The sequence below is a fragment of the Hypanus sabinus genome, chromosome 12 (genome assembly GCF_030144855.1).
Source record: "Hypanus sabinus isolate sHypSab1 chromosome 12, sHypSab1.hap1, whole genome shotgun sequence".
Lineage (NCBI taxonomy): Eukaryota > Metazoa > Chordata > Chondrichthyes > Myliobatiformes > Dasyatidae > Hypanus > Hypanus sabinus.
In genome coordinates, this window is record NC_082717.1 from 72,138,602 (window position 1) to 72,156,360 (window position 17,759).

The 17,759-nt window shown below is 41.6% G+C and overlaps 1 protein-coding gene across 1 annotated transcript in view; it reads right to left on the minus strand.

Moving 5' to 3' along the window:
* Window positions 1–17,759, minus strand: part of sptlc3 (serine palmitoyltransferase, long chain base subunit 3) — a 146,706-nt gene that overhangs the window by 54,770 nt on the left and 74,177 nt on the right. Inside the window, exon 4 of the mRNA XM_059986208.1 lies at window positions 16,453–16,601. Within this exon, the coding sequence (XP_059842191.1) occupies window positions 16,453–16,601 (149 nt within the window). The remainder of the gene's footprint in view (window positions 1–16,452; window positions 16,602–17,759) is intronic.

The following is a 17,759-nucleotide window of genomic DNA, read 5'->3' on the forward strand; positions in this document are numbered from 1 at the left end:
ATCTCACTGCTTCATGTTGATGACAAAATTCTGTGATTCTCACAGGCCCGGTCTGGCAAAATAGTCTCTGACAGCTTCGCAGTACTCAGGGATACAGTTGCCTAAATATAGCTCAGTGCAGTGGACTCTAGTGGAGTTAGCTTTGACCAGTCCAACAGAAGACCTTTAACAAACTATGAAGCAGATAAACAATGGACATACCATCCAAAGTGGGGTTTGGAATGCGATACAGCAACTGGATATCACTGCCCTATCCCAAACATCAATAGCAAAGTCTTAACTATTAGATAGGAAATGAAGAATTTTCTGATCAAATTTTGAAGTCAGGTGAGGTTGCCTTCTCTCCCAGTGTGCTGATAGAATTGTACATCACAGAAACAGGCTGTATCAGCCCACGTCATCCATGCCTATCCACCTGCCCTTATTTTCTTACATTAAGCCTGTGTCCCTCTGCTCCTTCCCTAAGTACTTATCCAAAGAGCTTTTAAATATTGTAATAATTTCTGCTTCCATTACTTCGTCTGGCAGCTCATTCCAAATAGTCATCACCCTCTGTATAGAAATTCTTACTCCTCATAACCTTAAAAATTCTCCCCTATCTTTAAACCTGTGCCCTCTAGTTTTAGACTTCCCTGTCCTGGGCAAAAGAATCTGACTATTGATCCTATGAATGCTCCTCATAACTTTGTAAACCTCTTTCAGTATCCCTCAGTTTGTCTTCTTCCAGTGAAAATTAACCCAGCCTACCCAACTTCTCTGAAAGTGGTGACACAGGTGGATAGGATATTGTGAGGTATGCCTGCCTTCCTAGGTCAAAGCATCGAGTATAAGAGTTGTGATATCATGTTGCAATGTAGAAAACACTATATCACACATATATCGTGCATATTTCTGGTCACCTAACTACAGAAAGGATGAAGTAGCAATAGAGTACAGAAGAAATAAATCAGGATGTTCAGATTTATTTATCACATGTACATCAAAACATACAGTAAAATCCAGCCTTTGTGTTAACAACCAAAACACCCCAGGATGTGCTGGGGGCAGCTGGCAAATGGCGCCTCTCATTCCAGTGCAATGAACATAGCATGGCCACAACGTTCAACAACACAGGCAGCGACAACAACAGAACAGGAGCAGCAAAACAAGCTTCTTTCCCACCCTCCCACACACAGGCCTCCAACCCCAGGATAGGCCTCTTCAGGGCCTCCAATACTTGGCCTCAGACGCTCTGTGGTTGAAATCAATAGTTCAAGGTGCTTGTGTCAGTGCATGGAGGCAGGAAACCACACTGTCAACTTACAGTCAAGGCACGTATGTGAAAAATACATAAATTTCTACAGACGTACTACAAACACAAGTAAATGGAACGATACTTGCATTGTGGATGATGACAAAGGAACATACTGTGGCGACCCATTTCCTGGCACATCCGAACCGGCTCACAATTAGCCAGCGTTCCGGCTAAGGGAGATAGCCTACGGGGGTTTGTGAGTACGTGTCTTTTGGAGCATCTGCGCCCACGGGGGGCAGGTTGAGGGAGGCTTAAAAGCAAGGCTGTGTAGTTCGAATAAAGTTATCTTTGACTGCAGTTTACCGACTCCGTGTTGTTATTTTAGCGCTGCGTGTAGCACACCGCTACAATACAATGGATTCTGGTTAATTGGGCTATTGGTTAATCGGACAGCCACTTATTTGGGACAACCCGTAAAGAACAAAAACGACTTGAGAAAATAGCTGGGATGCCCTTAATTTATTTGGGACACTATGTTGCTTAATTGGGGCAAAGTTTCTTACTGGTGTCAGTCACATGCACTTGTATGATCGTTAGACACTAACACCATGCTTAGAGCAAACAGTTTTTAAATAGCGTTAGTTACATGTTCAAAAAGCAGTGATTTTTGTCACTGATAGTTGGCGAGAAATAAGCAGTAAGACAATTCAGAACTGTCTTGCTCACTGCAGTTTCAAGCATTCAGACTTGAAGATGTCAGAAGCAACCGAGAGTAAAAATGAAGTGATTTCACTACTTCAACAAGTTTGGAAGTTGAAAGCATCAACAATCACATTGAATGTTGCAATGAAAATGAAGATTTGGAAGATGCACTTGTTGAAAGCATTGTATGAAGACAGTCCATCATCTGCACTAGGTGCCTGTGCTGATTTTGTTCATTTAGTCATTCAAAAAAAACATGGCAACATGCACTGGATTAATTCCTCCATTGATAACTATTACAAATACAGTTTTATAGTACTATATTAGTAGAGTCCTAATTTGTTCTGTATTGATTTAAATAAATAATTTGTTATTCAGTTAAATGGTAGTTTGCTTTTTTAACGATAAGTTGAGTACCCATTATCCAAAATTCCGAAGTCTGAAAACCTCCAAAATCAAAATTGATTTTTGCATGCTGACCTGATGCCACAAATGGAAAATTCCACAAGGTGCTGGGAAGGTTCCTAGGCAGTTTACAGATATGTATACTCTACAGACAGTTCTGAGAAATGACCTCACATGTAATGAACAGAAGTTAATGAAAAATAGAAAAAAACACTGCATAAAGTGAAAAATAACAACATCAATTGTGTATTGAGAATGGATTCATCAGCGGAGTGCCACATATGCCACTTGACAGTCTGCTGATCATGAAACAAGCAAAGATCTATCAGGAAGAACTGAAAATTGAAGATAATTGTTTCATGCACAAAACTATTAAAAAGATGATATAAAACTACACCCCTCCCATCGTAGTTGCTGTGGAATGGGCAGTTGTTTGAAATCAACGGTGGATACAAATCCAATAGCAACACTGGAACCCGATAATAGATGCAGTCGGGGGCGGCCATTTAACTCCGACTCTGTGGAGGACCCAGCTCCATCAGGTCAGACTGTGCTCTGACTGCGGACTGTTCATTTTGTGAGCTACACACCAGCTGTACTTAAGCTGTATAAGTAAATAGATACTGTGTTTAGACTTGGGTCCTATCCCCAAGGTAACTTATTATATACATGCAAATATTCCAAAATCTGAAAAAATCCAAAATCCTTCTGGCCCCCAAGTGTCTTGGATAAGGTATGCTCAATCTGTATTCCCATCTGTATTCTATTGACCATGATTGTTCTTGACAAATTTTTCTTCAGAAGCAGTTTGTCATTGCCTTCTTCTGGGCAGTGTCTTTACAAGACAGGTGACCCCAGCCATTATCAATGCTCAGGAATTGTCCGTCTTGCACCAGTGGTCAGATAACCAGGACATGATATGCATCAGCAGCTCATAAAACCGTCCACCACCAGCTCCCATGGTTTCATGTGATTCTGATCAGTGGGGGCTAAGCAGGTGCGCTACATCTTACCCAAAAGTGACCTGTAGGTTAGCAGAGGGAAGGGGCGCCTTACGCCTCCTTTGGTAAAGATGTATCCCCACCCCGCCAACCAACAAGTTTGTATATAGTGTACATAATTTGATAATAAATTGACTTTGAACTTAGTAAATGAGGTAATCACAGCATATTTGCACACAGTCAAGCAATGATGACCAGATTAGCTGTTCAAGTGAAGAGAATGCAAAAAAATAAAACTGCAGATGCTAGAACCTGGTACATCCCATACATGGTGGGAAAGTAAGAAGTGAAAAAGGACAAGTTGTCTTATCTCCTTTGGTTACAAAGGAAGGTTGCCATGAGTGTGTGTTGGGGGAGATGACAGAGTAGACCAGAATGTTATAGGGAGTACAGAGTATTGGGAAAATATTTTTGGCATAGATGTTACATTGACGGTGACAGAAATTACAAACCAGAATCCGAATATGGTATGGTGGAAAGCATGTAAAAAGTGAGTCTCAATTGCCTTATTTTTCTCCACCCTAACACAAAAATTCCTATTGCTTTCCCCATTCCTTTTCTGTAATTAAAGTTGTTGCTTCGATGAAGCTCAATATAAACTTGAGTAACAGCATCTAATTTGGCACTATATAGTCCTCAAGAGTTAATATTTCTCAGTTTGGACTCTTGTCAGTAACAGGGATTTTTTTTTCTACTTTTGTTTAAAAGATATTCCAAGTGCACATTTATTATCCAGCCCTGATTACCCTTTGATAAGAAGCAGATTCAGGTTTAATATCACTGGTATATGTCGCAAAATTTGTTGTCTTTGCAGCAGCAGTACAATTCAATACATAATAGAGAAAGAAAACTGAATTACAGTAAATATATTTAACATGTATACACCAAATATCTCTATATACTATATATACATATAAATACTTAAATTAAATTAGTGCAAAAATAAATATAAAAAAACAAGTAATGAGGTTGTGTTCACGGGTTCAATGTCCATTCAGAAATCAGATGACAGAGTGGAAGAAGCTGTTCCTGAATCATTGAGTGTGTGCCTTCAGGCTTCTGTACCTCCTTCCTGATAGTAGCAATGATAAATAGGGCATGCCCAGGATAATGGGAATCTGCCTTTTTGAGGCATTGCTCCTTGAAGGTGTCCTAGATACTACAAAGGATAGTGCTCATGATGGAGCAGACAACTCTCTGTAGCTATTTTCGATCTTCTGCAGTGTTCCCCCCCCCCCAGTGATGGTGATGCAGTGAGACAGTGATGCAGCTAGTTAGAATGTTCTCCGTGGTACACCTGTAGGAATTTAGAAGTGTCTTTGGTGACATACCAAATCTCCTCAAACTCTGAATGAAATAAGAGTGACACGCAAAATTTGGGCATCCCTGGCCAAAATCTCTATTACTGTGAATAGTTAAGTGAGTAGAAGATAATAGACAATAGACAATAAGTGCAGGAGTAGGCCATTTGACCCTTCGAGCCAGAACCGCCATTCAATGTGATCATGGCTGATCATCCAAAGTCAGTACCCTGTTCCTGCCTTCTCCCCATATCTCTTGACTCCGCAATCTTTAAGAGCTCTATTTAACCCTTTCTTGAAAGCATCCAGAGAATTGGCCTCCACTGCCTTCTGAGGCAGAGCATTCCATAGATCCACAACTCTCTGGGGGAAAAAGTTTTTCCTCAACTCTGTTCTAAATGGTCTACCCCTTATTCTTAAACTGTGGCCTCTGGTTCTGGATTCCCCCAACATTGGGAACATGTTTCCTGCCTCTAGCATGTCCAATCCCTTAATAATCTTATATGTTTCAATCAGATCTTCTCTCATCCTTCTAAATTCCAGTGTATACAAGCCCAGTCGCTCCAATCATTCAACATATGACAGTCCTGCCATCCCGGGAATCAACCTCGTGAACCTACACTGTACTTCCTCAATAGCAAGAACGTCCTACCTGAAATTTGGAGACCAAAACTGAACACAATACTCCAGGTGTGGTCTCACCAGGGCCCTGTACAACTGCAGAAGAACCTCTTTGCTTCTATACTCAATTCCCCTTATTATGAAGGCCAACATGCCATCAGCTTTCTTCACTGCCTGCTGTACCTGCATGCTTACTTTCAGTGACTGATGAACAAGGACACCTAGATCTCGTTTTACTTCCCCATTTCCTAACTTGACACCATTCAGATAGTAATCTGCATTCCTGTTCTTGCCACCAAAGTGAATAACCTCACATTTATCCACATTAAACTGCATCTGCCATGCATCTGCCCACTCACCCAACCTGTCCAAGTCACCCTGCATTCTCCTAACATCCTTCTCATATTTCACACTACCACCCAGCTTTGTGTCATCTGCAAATTTACTAACGTTACTTTTAATCCCTTCATCTAAATCATTAATGTATATTGTAAATAGCTGCGGTCCCAGTACCGAGCCTTGCGGTACCCCACTAGTCACAGCCTGCCATTCTGAAAAGGACCCGATAATTCCTACACTTTGCTTCCTGTCTGCCAACCAATTTTTTATTCATGTCTGTACCCTACCCCCAATACCATGTGCTCTAATTTTGCCCACTAATCTCCTATGTGGGACCTTATCAAATGCTTTCTGAAAGTCCAGGTACACTACATCCTCTGGCTCCCCCTTGTCCATTTTCATAGTTACATCCTCAAAAAATTCCCGAAGATTAGTCAAGCATGATTTCCCCTTCGTATATCCATGCTGACTCGGACCGATCCTGTTACTGCTATCCAAATGTGGCATTATTTCATCTTTTATAATTGACTCCAGTATCTTCCCATCACTGATGTCAGGCTATAATTCCCTGTTTTCTCTCTCCCTCCTATCTTAAAAAGTGGGATAACATTAGCTATCCTCCAATCCTCAGGAACTGATCCTGAATCTATAGAACATTGGAAAACGATTACCAATGCATCCATGATTTCTAGAGCCACCTCCTTAAGTACCCTGGGATGCAGACAATCAGGCCCTGGGGATTTATCAGCCTTCAGTCCCATCAGTTTACCCAACACCATTTTCTGCGTAATGTGAATTTCCTTCAGTTTTTCTGTTACCTTAGGTCCTCTGGCCACTATTACATCTGGGAGATTGTCTGTGTCCTCCCTAGTGAAGACAGATCCAAAGTACCTGTTCAACTCATCTGCTATTTCCTTGTTCCCCATAATAAATTCACCTGTTTCTGCCTTCAAGAGCCCAGCTTTAGTCTTAACTAATTTTTTCCTCTTCACATACCTAAAGAACCTTTTACTATCCTCCTTTACGTTCTTGGATAGCTTACTGTCGTACCTCATTTTTCTCCCTGTATTTTTCTTTTTAGTAATCTTCTGTTGCTCTTTAAAAGTTTTCCAATCCTCTGGCTTCCTACTCATCTTTGCTATGTTATACTTCTCTTTTATTTTTATACTGTCGTTGACTTACCTTGTCAGCCACGGTCGCCCCCTACTTCCCTTAGAATCTATCTTCCTCTTTGGAATGAACTGATCCTGCCCTTCTGTATTATTCCCAGAAATACCTGCTATTGTTGTTCCGCTGTCATCCCTGCTAGGGTATCCTTCCAATCAACTTTGGCTAACTCCTCCCTCATGGCTCCATAGTCCCCTTTGTTCAACTGTAATACTGACACTTCCAATTTTCCCTTCTCCCTCTTAAATTGTAGATTAAAACTTAACATATTACGGTCACTACCTCCTAATGGCTCCTTTACTTCAAGTTCCCTTATCAAATCCGGTTCATTACACAATACTAGATCCAGAATTCACTTCTCCCCGGTAGGCTCCAGTACAAGCTGCTCTAAGAATCCATCTTGGAGGCATTCCGCAAACTCTCTTTCTTGGGGTCCAGTACCAAACTGATTTTCCCAGTCTACCTGCATGTTGAAATCCCTCATTACAACCGTAATATTACCTTTGCGACATGCTAATTTTAGCTCTTGATTCAACTTGCAACCTATATCCAGGCTACTATTTGATGAACTGATCTCCAAAAGTCATAAAATTAAAGATGAAACATTCTTTTCAACATTTTAGCAAAATTAGTGTATTATTTTTGTTCTGTACAATTTTAGAGTGAAAAAAAGGAAAGGAGAACCATGCAAAAGTTTAAACACCCCAAGAGATTTGAGCTCTCAGCTAACTTTTACCAAGGTCTCAGACCTTAATCAGTTTGTTAGGGCTATGGCTTGTTCACAGTCATCGTTAGGAACGGCCAGATGATGCAAATTTCAAAGCTTTTTAAATACCCTGACTCCTCAAACCTTGTCCCAACAATCAGCAGCCATGGGCTCCTCTAAGCAGCTGCCTAACACTCTGAAAATTAAAATAAATGATGCCCACAAAGCAGAAGGCTATAAGAAGACAGCAAAGTGTTTTCAGGTAGCTGTTTCCTCAGTTCATAATTTAATTAAGAAATGGCAGTTAACAGGAACAGTGGAGGTCAAGCTGAGGTCTGGAAGACCAAGAAAACTTTCCGAGAGAACTGCTCGCAGGATTGCTAGAAAGGCAAATCAAAACCCCTGTTTGACTGCAAAAGACCTTCAGGAAGATTTAGCAGAATCTGGAGAGATGGTGCACTGTTCTACTGTGCAGTGACGCCTGCACAAATATGAACTTCCATGGACAAGTCATCAGAAGAAAACCTTTTCTGTGTCCTCACCAGAAAATTCAGTGTCAGAAGTTTGCAAAGGAACATCTAAACAAGCCAGATGCATTTTAGAAATAAATCCTGTGAACTGATGAAGTTAAAATAGAACTTTTTGGCCGCAATGAGCAAAGGTATGTATGGAGAAAAAAGGGTACAGAATTTCATGAAAAGAACTCCTCTTCACTATTAAGCACAGGGGTGGATCGATCATGCTTTGGGCTTGTGTTGCAGTCAGTGGCACGGGGAACATTTCACTTGTAGAGGGAAGAATGAATTAAATTAAATACTGGAAGCAAACATCACACCGTCTATAAAAAAGCTGAAGTTGAAAAGAAGATGGCTTCTACAACAGGATAATGATCCTAAACACACCTCAAAATCCACAATGAACTACCTCAAGAGGCGCAAGCTGAAGGCTTTGCCCTGGCCCTCAAGGTCCCCCTGATCCAAACATTATCAAAAATCTGTGGATAGACCTCAAAAGAGCACTGCATGCAAGACAGCCCAAGAATCTCACAGAACTGGAAGCCTTTTGCAAAGAAGAATGGGTGAAAATCCCCCAAACATGAATTGAAAGACTCTTAGCTGGCTACAGAAAGCATTTACAAGCTGTGATACTTACCAAAGGGGATGTTACTAAGTACTGACCATGCAGGGTTCCCAAACTTTTGCTTCGGGCCCTTTTCCTTTTTTGTTATTTTGAAATTGTAAAAGGTGGAAATAAAAAAGTAATCTTGCTTAAAATATTAAAGAAATCTTTAACTTTATGCCTTTTGGAAATCAGGTCATCTTTAACTTGCTTAGCTATTCACAGTAACAGAAATTTTGACCAGGGGTGCCCAAATTTTGCATGCCTCTGTATAGCTGCCATTGTGCCTTCTATGAAGCTGCATCGATATATTGGGCCCAGGGTAGATCCTCAGATATGGAACTTGAAATTGCTCACTCTCTCCACTTCTGATCCCTCTATGAAGACTGGTGTGTATTCCCTCGTCTTACCCTTTCGGAAGTCTACAGTCTTTGGTCTTACTGACATTAAGAGCAAGGCTGTTGCTGTGACACCCCTCAACTAGCTGATATATCCCACTCCTGTATGCTTTCCTCTCACTGTCTGTAATTCTACCAACAATAGTTGTATCATCAGCAAATTTCACTTGAGATGTGCCTAGTCACACAGTCATGGGTGTAGAGAGTAGAGCAGTGGGATAAGCACATATCCCTGAGATGCACCAGTGTTGATTGTCAGCAAGATGGAGACGTTATTTCTGATCCACACAGATTGTGGTCTTCCGGTTAGGAAGTAGAGGATCCAGTTGCGGAGGGAGGTACAAAGGCATGTGTTTTGGAGCTTTTTGATTAGAACCGTAGGAATTTATTGTGTTAAATGCTAAGCTGTAGTCAATAAACACCATCCTGAATAGGTATTAGTGTTTTCCAGGTGACCCAAGGCTGTGTGAAGAGCCAATGAGATTGCATCTGCTGTAGACCTATTGTGGAGATGGGCAAAGTGCAGTGGGTCCAGTCCTTGCCGAGACGGGAATTAATTTTAGCCAGAATCAATCTCTCAAAGCACTTCATCACCATAGATGTAAATGCTACTGGATGATAGTTGTTGAGGCAGCTCACCCTGCTCTTCTTGGGCACTGGTATAATTGATGCCCTTTCGAAGCAGGTGAGACCTTCCGATTACAGCAATGAGATATAGAAGAAGTCTTTCAACACTCCTGCCAGTTGGTTGGCACAGGTTTTCAGAGACCCACCAGAACCTGTCACCTTCCGAGGGTTCACCATCTTGAAAGAGAATCTGACATTAGCCTCTGAGACAGATCACAGGGTCACTGGGTGCTGCAGGGCTCCTCATAGCTGGAGTTTTATTTTCCTTTACAAAGCGTGCATAAAAGGCACTGATCTCATCTGGGAGTGAAGCATCACTGCCATTTGTGATGTTAGGTTGTGCTTTGTAGGAAGTAATGGCCCACAATCCCTGAGTTTGCAGGTCATTACTTCCAGATAGGCCATCAGCAAGCCCGGCATTTGAGCCCTTGAGCCCTTTGGGGCTTCATCCAGGGACCTCATTTGTCATCACCGACGAGTTCCGAGTCAATGCAAAGATCGAAGCCCAAAGGCCAATTGAGTTACAGAAGTTGAGTCCTCAGGTCCGGAATCTGGGTCTGTAAATCTCTGGGAAGTCACTGTTCAACATCTGCAGATCCATGAGTCCACTGGAGGCCATAGAAGACAGCCTGTCCTGGAGTCAGAGCAGGGGTTCCCAACTTTTTTATGCCATTAAGCAAGGGATCTATGGACCGCTTGGTCACAAGACTGTGTGTGGCTAGGTGGGAGGTAGGAGGAGGAATGAGGCTTGTTCTCCTGCTGTTGCCTGGTTTTGTTGTGTTCTGTGTTCCATTGAGCACTTTGGGCGGTTATATCAGTGCCACAATGTGCGGGACACTTCCGGCCTACCCACAGCACATCCTTGGGTGTGTTGGTTGTTCACACAAATAACCCATTTCACTGTATGTTTCAATGTACACTGATAAATAAATCAAAGTCTGAATCGGATTTTGGAGTGCAGGTGGGAATCAACTGCCTTGCTGTAGGTCAAAGAACTAAGGTCTGCAGATTCTCTTCTCGAAAGACATTAAGAAGTCAGACATTTTTGAACAACAACTTGCTTAGATTGACCAAGTTTCTTTGTCATCTTTATCTAAAATAAAACAATGGTAACGTATCAGTTACAGCTTGGGGCATCCTGGAGTTTGGAGTTCATTTCTGGCACCGTTCTATAAGGACTCCTGTGTGTCCTCCCCGTGGAATGTGTGGGTTTCTCAGGGTCCTCCTGTTTTCTCCCACAGTCCAAAGACATGCCAGGTAGGTTAATTGGTCACTGTAAATTGTCCTGTGATTAGGTTAGGGTTAATTGAGTTTGTTGGGGATTGTTGGGGTAGCATGGCACGAAGGGCCAGTAGGGCCTATTCTGCACTATATTGCTAAACAAATAGAAACAAATAAACTTCTACAGACACCTGATTTACTGATGTATATCCTCCCTAAATCTGTGTAATTTCATGGATTAGCAATGGTAAGAAACCCTCATACAGTTATGGACTTGCAGAGTAAAAATCATTAGAAGGCCCAAACTGATGAAGCATTACAGCATTGAATTACTCCTTTCAGGATTTTTGATTTGGTGTCAAGTCATTCTCACTTTCAATCTGCATTTACATTGAAATTTCAGTGAGGGTATGAAGCAAAACTAATTTCCACCAGTTCCTGATATTTCTCTTCATCTGCAGGAAAATTCTCACAATGCACTGCAAACTTGTGAGTTTGAGGGAAACACATCCAGTGAATGTGAGATATAAGTCTTCACAATCGTGTAGCTTCCATTAAATGTGCTAACCAGACAGCCTCTAAATCATAACCAGGCAATCGCAAAGTTCAGATAAAACCAGTTTTCTAGCTTCAGCCTTAAAAAGAACTGCTGGTAATTGACAATGCAAGATCAGAGAGGGTTTATTCTGACACCTTGGCACCAACAGTATGGACATCAACCACAGCAACTTGTGTCTGTACAATTACAGTTAAATATTGAAACATATCTCACAAGTATCATCAACTCACAGCCAATACTGAACCAACAATCATAACCTCAAATGAATCCATAACCTTCTTAGCCCTAACCACCTGTAATATACTTTGTAAACAATAATTTGTCTTTAGGATTGTAAATTACTCCCAGATTTTAAATCTATTTCAAGCAATTTTAAAGCTTCATCTAGCTAGCTGAAGGCATAGCAAACAACAGGGATGGTTAAAATGAAGGACTTCCTACTTATCCTTGTAAGCGGAACAAGTACCGACTCACAGGTGAAGTATCATCTCACCTGGAAGGACTGTCTGCGGCCCTTACACTTCCTCCCTCACCACCATTCAGGGCCGCAGACAGTCCTTCCAGGTGAGGCGATATTTCACCTGTGAGTCGGCTGGTGTGGTATACTGCATCCGGTGCTCCCGGTATGGCCTTTTATATATTGGTGAGACCCGACGCAGGCTGGGAGACCATTTCACTGAACACCTATACTCTGTCCGCCAGAGGAAGCAGGATCTCCCAGTGGCCACACATTTTAATTCCACATCCCATTCCCATTCTGATATGTCTATCCATGGCCTCCTCTACTGTCAAGATGAAGCCACACTCAGGTTGGAGGAACAACACCTTATACACCGGCTGAGTAGCCTCCAACCTGATGGCATGAACACTGACTTCTCTAACTTACATTAATGCCCCCCCTCCCCTTCTTACCCCATCCCTGATATAATTTGGTTTTTCCCCCCTCCTCTTTTTTTTCCTCCCTCTGCCCATCACTCTGCCTGTTTTCCATCTCCCTCTGGTGCTCCCCTCCCCCTTTCTTTCTCCCGAGGCCTCCCGTCCCATGATCCTTTCCCTTCTCCAGCTCTGTATCTCTTTTGCCAATCACCCTTCTAGCTCTTAGCTTCACCCCACCCCCTTCGGTCTTCTCCTATCATTTCGCATTTCCCCTCCCCCTCCTATTTTCAAATCTCTTACTTTCCTTTCAGTTAATCCTGACGAAGCATCTTGGCCCAAAACGTCGACAGTGCTTCTCCCTATAGATGCTGCCTGGCCTGCTGCATTCCACCAGCATTTTGTGTGTGTTGCTTGAACTTCCTTTGAAACATCTTTGGTTGGTTTACTACATTAAAGGCACTTCTTAAGAAATCAAGTTGAAAAGGGGCTAAAAAGTATTAACTGGCATGTGGGGTGTTGGGGGAATGTTGTAGAGGAATGTGAAAACAGTGTTGAAAATGTTAAAATTGAAGTGTTGGGTGTCAATGCAGGTTAGCAAGCACAGGGTGCTAGTTGAGTGAGTGAAATTGATCATGTGGATTGAAATATAAAAAGCATTACAAATGCAATTAGTCAGCCAAATGACATTGATACATAGTATGTTTTTGCCTATTTCCACAAAAGCTACCAAGCGCTTGGAACATCTATTTATATAACACCTTTACTGCAGCAGAAGTGTCCCAAGGCACTGCCCTGATTTATTATCAAGTGGATTACTGATGGCAAGTCACATAAGGAAATTTATGTCAATGCCCAAAGTCAATGTAGTAGGCTTTAACTGGCACATGAAAAAGGCTGAAAGAGAGGTGTTGAAACAGACTTCAGGATTTCAGACCCTCATAGTATGGTAACTAATGGTGTAGCAAAAGATGAAGAGACCTTATCCGGAAGACACTAATTATATAGCCTTGCAAATTATTTATTTTCCAGCTCCCTTCTGAATGTGACAATTGAATCTAATCCCACTCCTATCCCCAGCAGTGCACTTTTAGGCCCTAATGATACTCTGGGCAAAGAATTGTTTCATATATTAGTGTTGGTTCTTTGCTAATCAGTTTTGTGGTATGCTCCTTAGTCCTTGATCCCTCTACCTATGGGAAAACAATTTCTTCCCATCTTTTCTCTCTGTATCCTTCATTACTTTAAGCCACTCTATTAGATCTCCTGCTAACAACTCATATTCCAAGGAGACTAACACAAGCTCTTCTGTCCATCAACACAACTAATTTCCCTCATCCCTGCAATTTGTTCTGCATCTCTCCACAGCCTTCGCACCTTTCATAGAATTGTAACTCCCAGAGCCATGCGTAATGCACTTGTGGTGGCTGGATCAATAACTTATCAAGCTTCAACCTGACTGCTTTGCTTTGGCACTCGGGATGACTATTTGTAAAACTCAGGATCCCATTCTTCCTTGTTTAATCACCTCTCAACCTGCTCTTACACTTTGAACAAACCATATGGATATACACCCAGAGATTTGTTCGTACCATTTTCAGTATCTTTCACTATATTGTCTCTCTTTTCTCCTCTCACAAAGTTCACATTTCTTCACATCACTAAGTGCTACTGAATGGTTCACCTTCATATGCCACCTACCCACCAGCCAGTCTAGATCTCCTATTATCTTCCCTATAGTTCGCCATGTCTCCAAGTCTTGCATTGCCTGCAAATTTGAAAACAGAACCCTGCAGCCAAGTCTAGGTCAGTAACATGTATTTAGAAATGTTAATTCCTACCTTAGAGAGCTCCATTAGACACTTCCCTCCGGGTTGGACCTCATTTAAAATTTAAACAAATTCATTCATTCAAAACACAATAGTAATTACTCAAGTGACACCAATGGAATATAGTGCAGGGAGAATGGAAAAATAGTGCTTGGAAATGAACAACCAGTTCAAATCCCACAAAGAGGGGAAAGCAAAATGCTCCTATTTCCAATCCCTTCATATATTTTCAGTGTTAAGAGTGAAGAGTTAATTGATTGGCCTATTAAGCTCCAAAATCAAATAGATTTTGAGTTGCAGAAATTAGAGTTAAGATCCCACATACCTTCAACAAATAAAACCATCTGAACGTGTGCAACAGATCTCAAAACTGATTCAGTCTCCATGTGCTGAAAGACTTCCTTCTGTGTCACATCTAATACATGAGGGGTGATTGATAAGTTCGTGGCCTAAGGTAGGTGTCAATTTTAGAAAACCTAGCACATTTATTTTTCAACGTAGTCCCTTCTTACATTTACACACTTAGTCCAGCGGTCGTGGAGCATACAGAAAGTTTAAAGTTAATAACTCATCCGCTTCTACCTTGGGCCACAAATTTATCAATCACCCCGATGAATTATTATCTTCAAACTTTCTGCATAATCACTCAGAGTAGAACTGCATGTGCATGTAATCAGAGCTGTATAACTTATCTCCTTCTACCCCAGGCCACAAACTTATCTGGAGGTCCAAGATCCGTTGCTCCATGATTGCTGGACTAAGTGTGTAAATGTAGCAGGGGACTATGTTGAAAAATAAATGAGCTAGGTTTTCTAAAATTGACTCCTTCTATCTTAGGCCAAGAACTTATCAATCACCCCTCATAAATAACAAGTAATAAATAACATTCTCCCTCCTTGGCCCATTCCACCATTCAATAAGATCATGGATAAATTGTACTGTGCACATCCCTGACCAAAAATCAGTCAAAATATGTGCCATGATTGAAATGGCCTCTGGATTAAACAATAGAAAAGATCTTTGCATTTCTTAAAATTCTAAGTGGCAAACACCTTATCCTGAATGCCTACAAATTTCATTAGTTTTCAGGAGCTTGATTTGTGCAATGGCAATTACTTCATGTCTCTCTATACAAGACATGACAGTAAGAAACTGCAGGGAATTGTAAATACAGCCCATTCCATCAAGCAAACCAGCCTCCCCTCTGATTATTCTGTTTACACTACCTACTGCCTCCGGAAAACAGCAAACGCAATCAAAGACCCTTCCAGTTATTTTTTCATTTCTCACCTTTCAAGACAAAAGATACAAAAGCCTGAGATTATGCACCACCAGATGAGGGCAGATTCTGTACCACTGATATCAGACTCTTGAATACACTTGCTATATACTAAAAGATGAAATGTTTATATCCCAATCTACCTTGTACTTCATTTGCCTACCTGCACTGCCCTTGCTCTAACTGCTACACCATATTCTGCATTGCTGTCTTTTTATTACCTTGATGAGAATATGTACAGTATGATCTGTCCGGATAACGTGCAAAACAAAAGCTTTTCACTGTATCTCATTCCAATTTACTGTGTATATCCCCTTTACATTTGTTCTTCTGAATTGCAAAACTTCACCCTGCTCTGGATTACATTCCACCTCCTGTTCTCTGCCCAGATTTCAAACTGATCTCTACCCTGCATCCTCTGACAACTTTCTTCACTGTCCACAACTCCACCAATTATCGTTTCATCTTCCAACTTACATCTACATTAGAGGCATTAGGTCTGATCTTGCTGAACATCGCTGGTCTTCTATGCCTAAATTACTGAGTTCCCTTTCAAATCAAGTTGAAGATCTTACAGCACTTCTTTAGAAAGGAAAAAAAAAGAATTGTTGTCCTGGTCAATTATCTATTCCTCAACTAAAATTCCTAATGCATTTTATTGAACTGTGGTCAGGTCACTGTAGAAGCTTCCTGTGTCAAATTGGTTGCTATTTTTCCAGATTCTATAGACAGCACATTCCTTAAATATTTCCTCACATGAAAAGCTTCAGAGAACTGCAAGGTCCTCTTTCATTTATGGTGTAACGACACATTTTACAGAAGTGACCCCAGCTGGGAAGAAAATATTGCAAATATCTGATGGGTAGTTGTGAATAAACTGCATTGCTCATTAGCCTTCTGCACTAATATCACCATAAGAAGGAAATGTGAAAAGTAATTGGCGACAGGTGTCACACCCATTTTTTTCCAACATGCAATCAACTATCAACCATTTATTGGAGGCTTGTTATCTTGCTGGTAAACAGAGACGTGGTAAATGTTTGCTCACCCACTTGCTGACTGTTAACATACCCATTTCCTGACTTGTACTGCACACTCCTGCTCCATACGTCATTGTAACCTCTGCCACAGAGTTCAAGGATTCCCCTTTGTTTTCAGCGAAACCCAGGTAGTTATATGAGCCCATGTTTATCACATCCTTAATCACTCGTCCTGTGTATCTGCACAAAATCAATGTTTGATATTAATGTATTGCAACAGGGTTTATTGCATGCCAAAAAAATAACTTAAATGCTTCACCCCACTTGTGCAAAGAATCAATGACCTTTGTAGGAATTTGTCACTGTGGGTTAATGCACCACAGGTTATCAGCCCTCAGCAACAGCAGCTGCTGGCTTAAACACCCACTCAAGCATGAACAGAAAAGCTTCGAGTGCTTTGACTGACAGGTGGATCACATTCTCATCCCAGACTGAGTCATGGGCCCTATTTCAGAATAATCTACTAGCCAAACTGTCCATTCTTCCACGGGTAAGAAATCAATCAAGAATCAAAAGCCTCCTGCTGTAAATTTTGGTAGGACACCTCATTCCCCTCCAACTCCCAAGGTTCCCCAAAATGGTTGTAGTTCCACCATTTCCTCCCGGCCCTGGAATATCCAAAGGGTGACCCACCTGCAGCTGCACTTTGGATTGCAGCTTTCTATCAAGAATTGACCCTGGTCTGGAAGGGAATGATGAACTAGTTGAGGATCTGCTTGTGTCCCTGAGCAAGTGTATCGCCAGAGGTACAAGGTAGAGGAAGATGAGTGGAAAGAGGTCTGTGTGAACAATAAACACAGATGTATTGGGTCAAATGGTCAATTTCTCTTTTGGAAATTCTCGGGACTTTCATGTGACACTGAAGCACACAGACCCCAAAGCCTCTGGTTACATTTATAATACTGAGTTACCAAATTGCAGATGGGGACTGTAAGATAGGGTAGAAAATTAGCTACAGTTACACAAATTTATCCACGGACACCTGCTGGGAGCACACGTGGGGCTATGGCTCAGCAGCCTAGTTGGTGGGCAGCAAGAGTACCCTAGTGGGAGGAGATCATGGTCAGAAGACCTAGCCAACAGTTTCTGCCAGTTGAGGAGGAGGAAGAGAAGGGAGCATTTTTGCCTGTTGCTGGAAACCTGATGCAGATCCAGACAAAATGGATATAGACCATACCAAAATAGAAGTATGTTTAAAGGCTCTACCTTTGATCTAGATTCAGACCAACCCACTGCATTTCCTCAGTATCTAATGGGTTGTTGTTTCTTGCAGAACATCAGAGTTCCCTTTCACATTCTTTACCTACTCCACCATTTTCTTTTCCCTCCATGTTCACT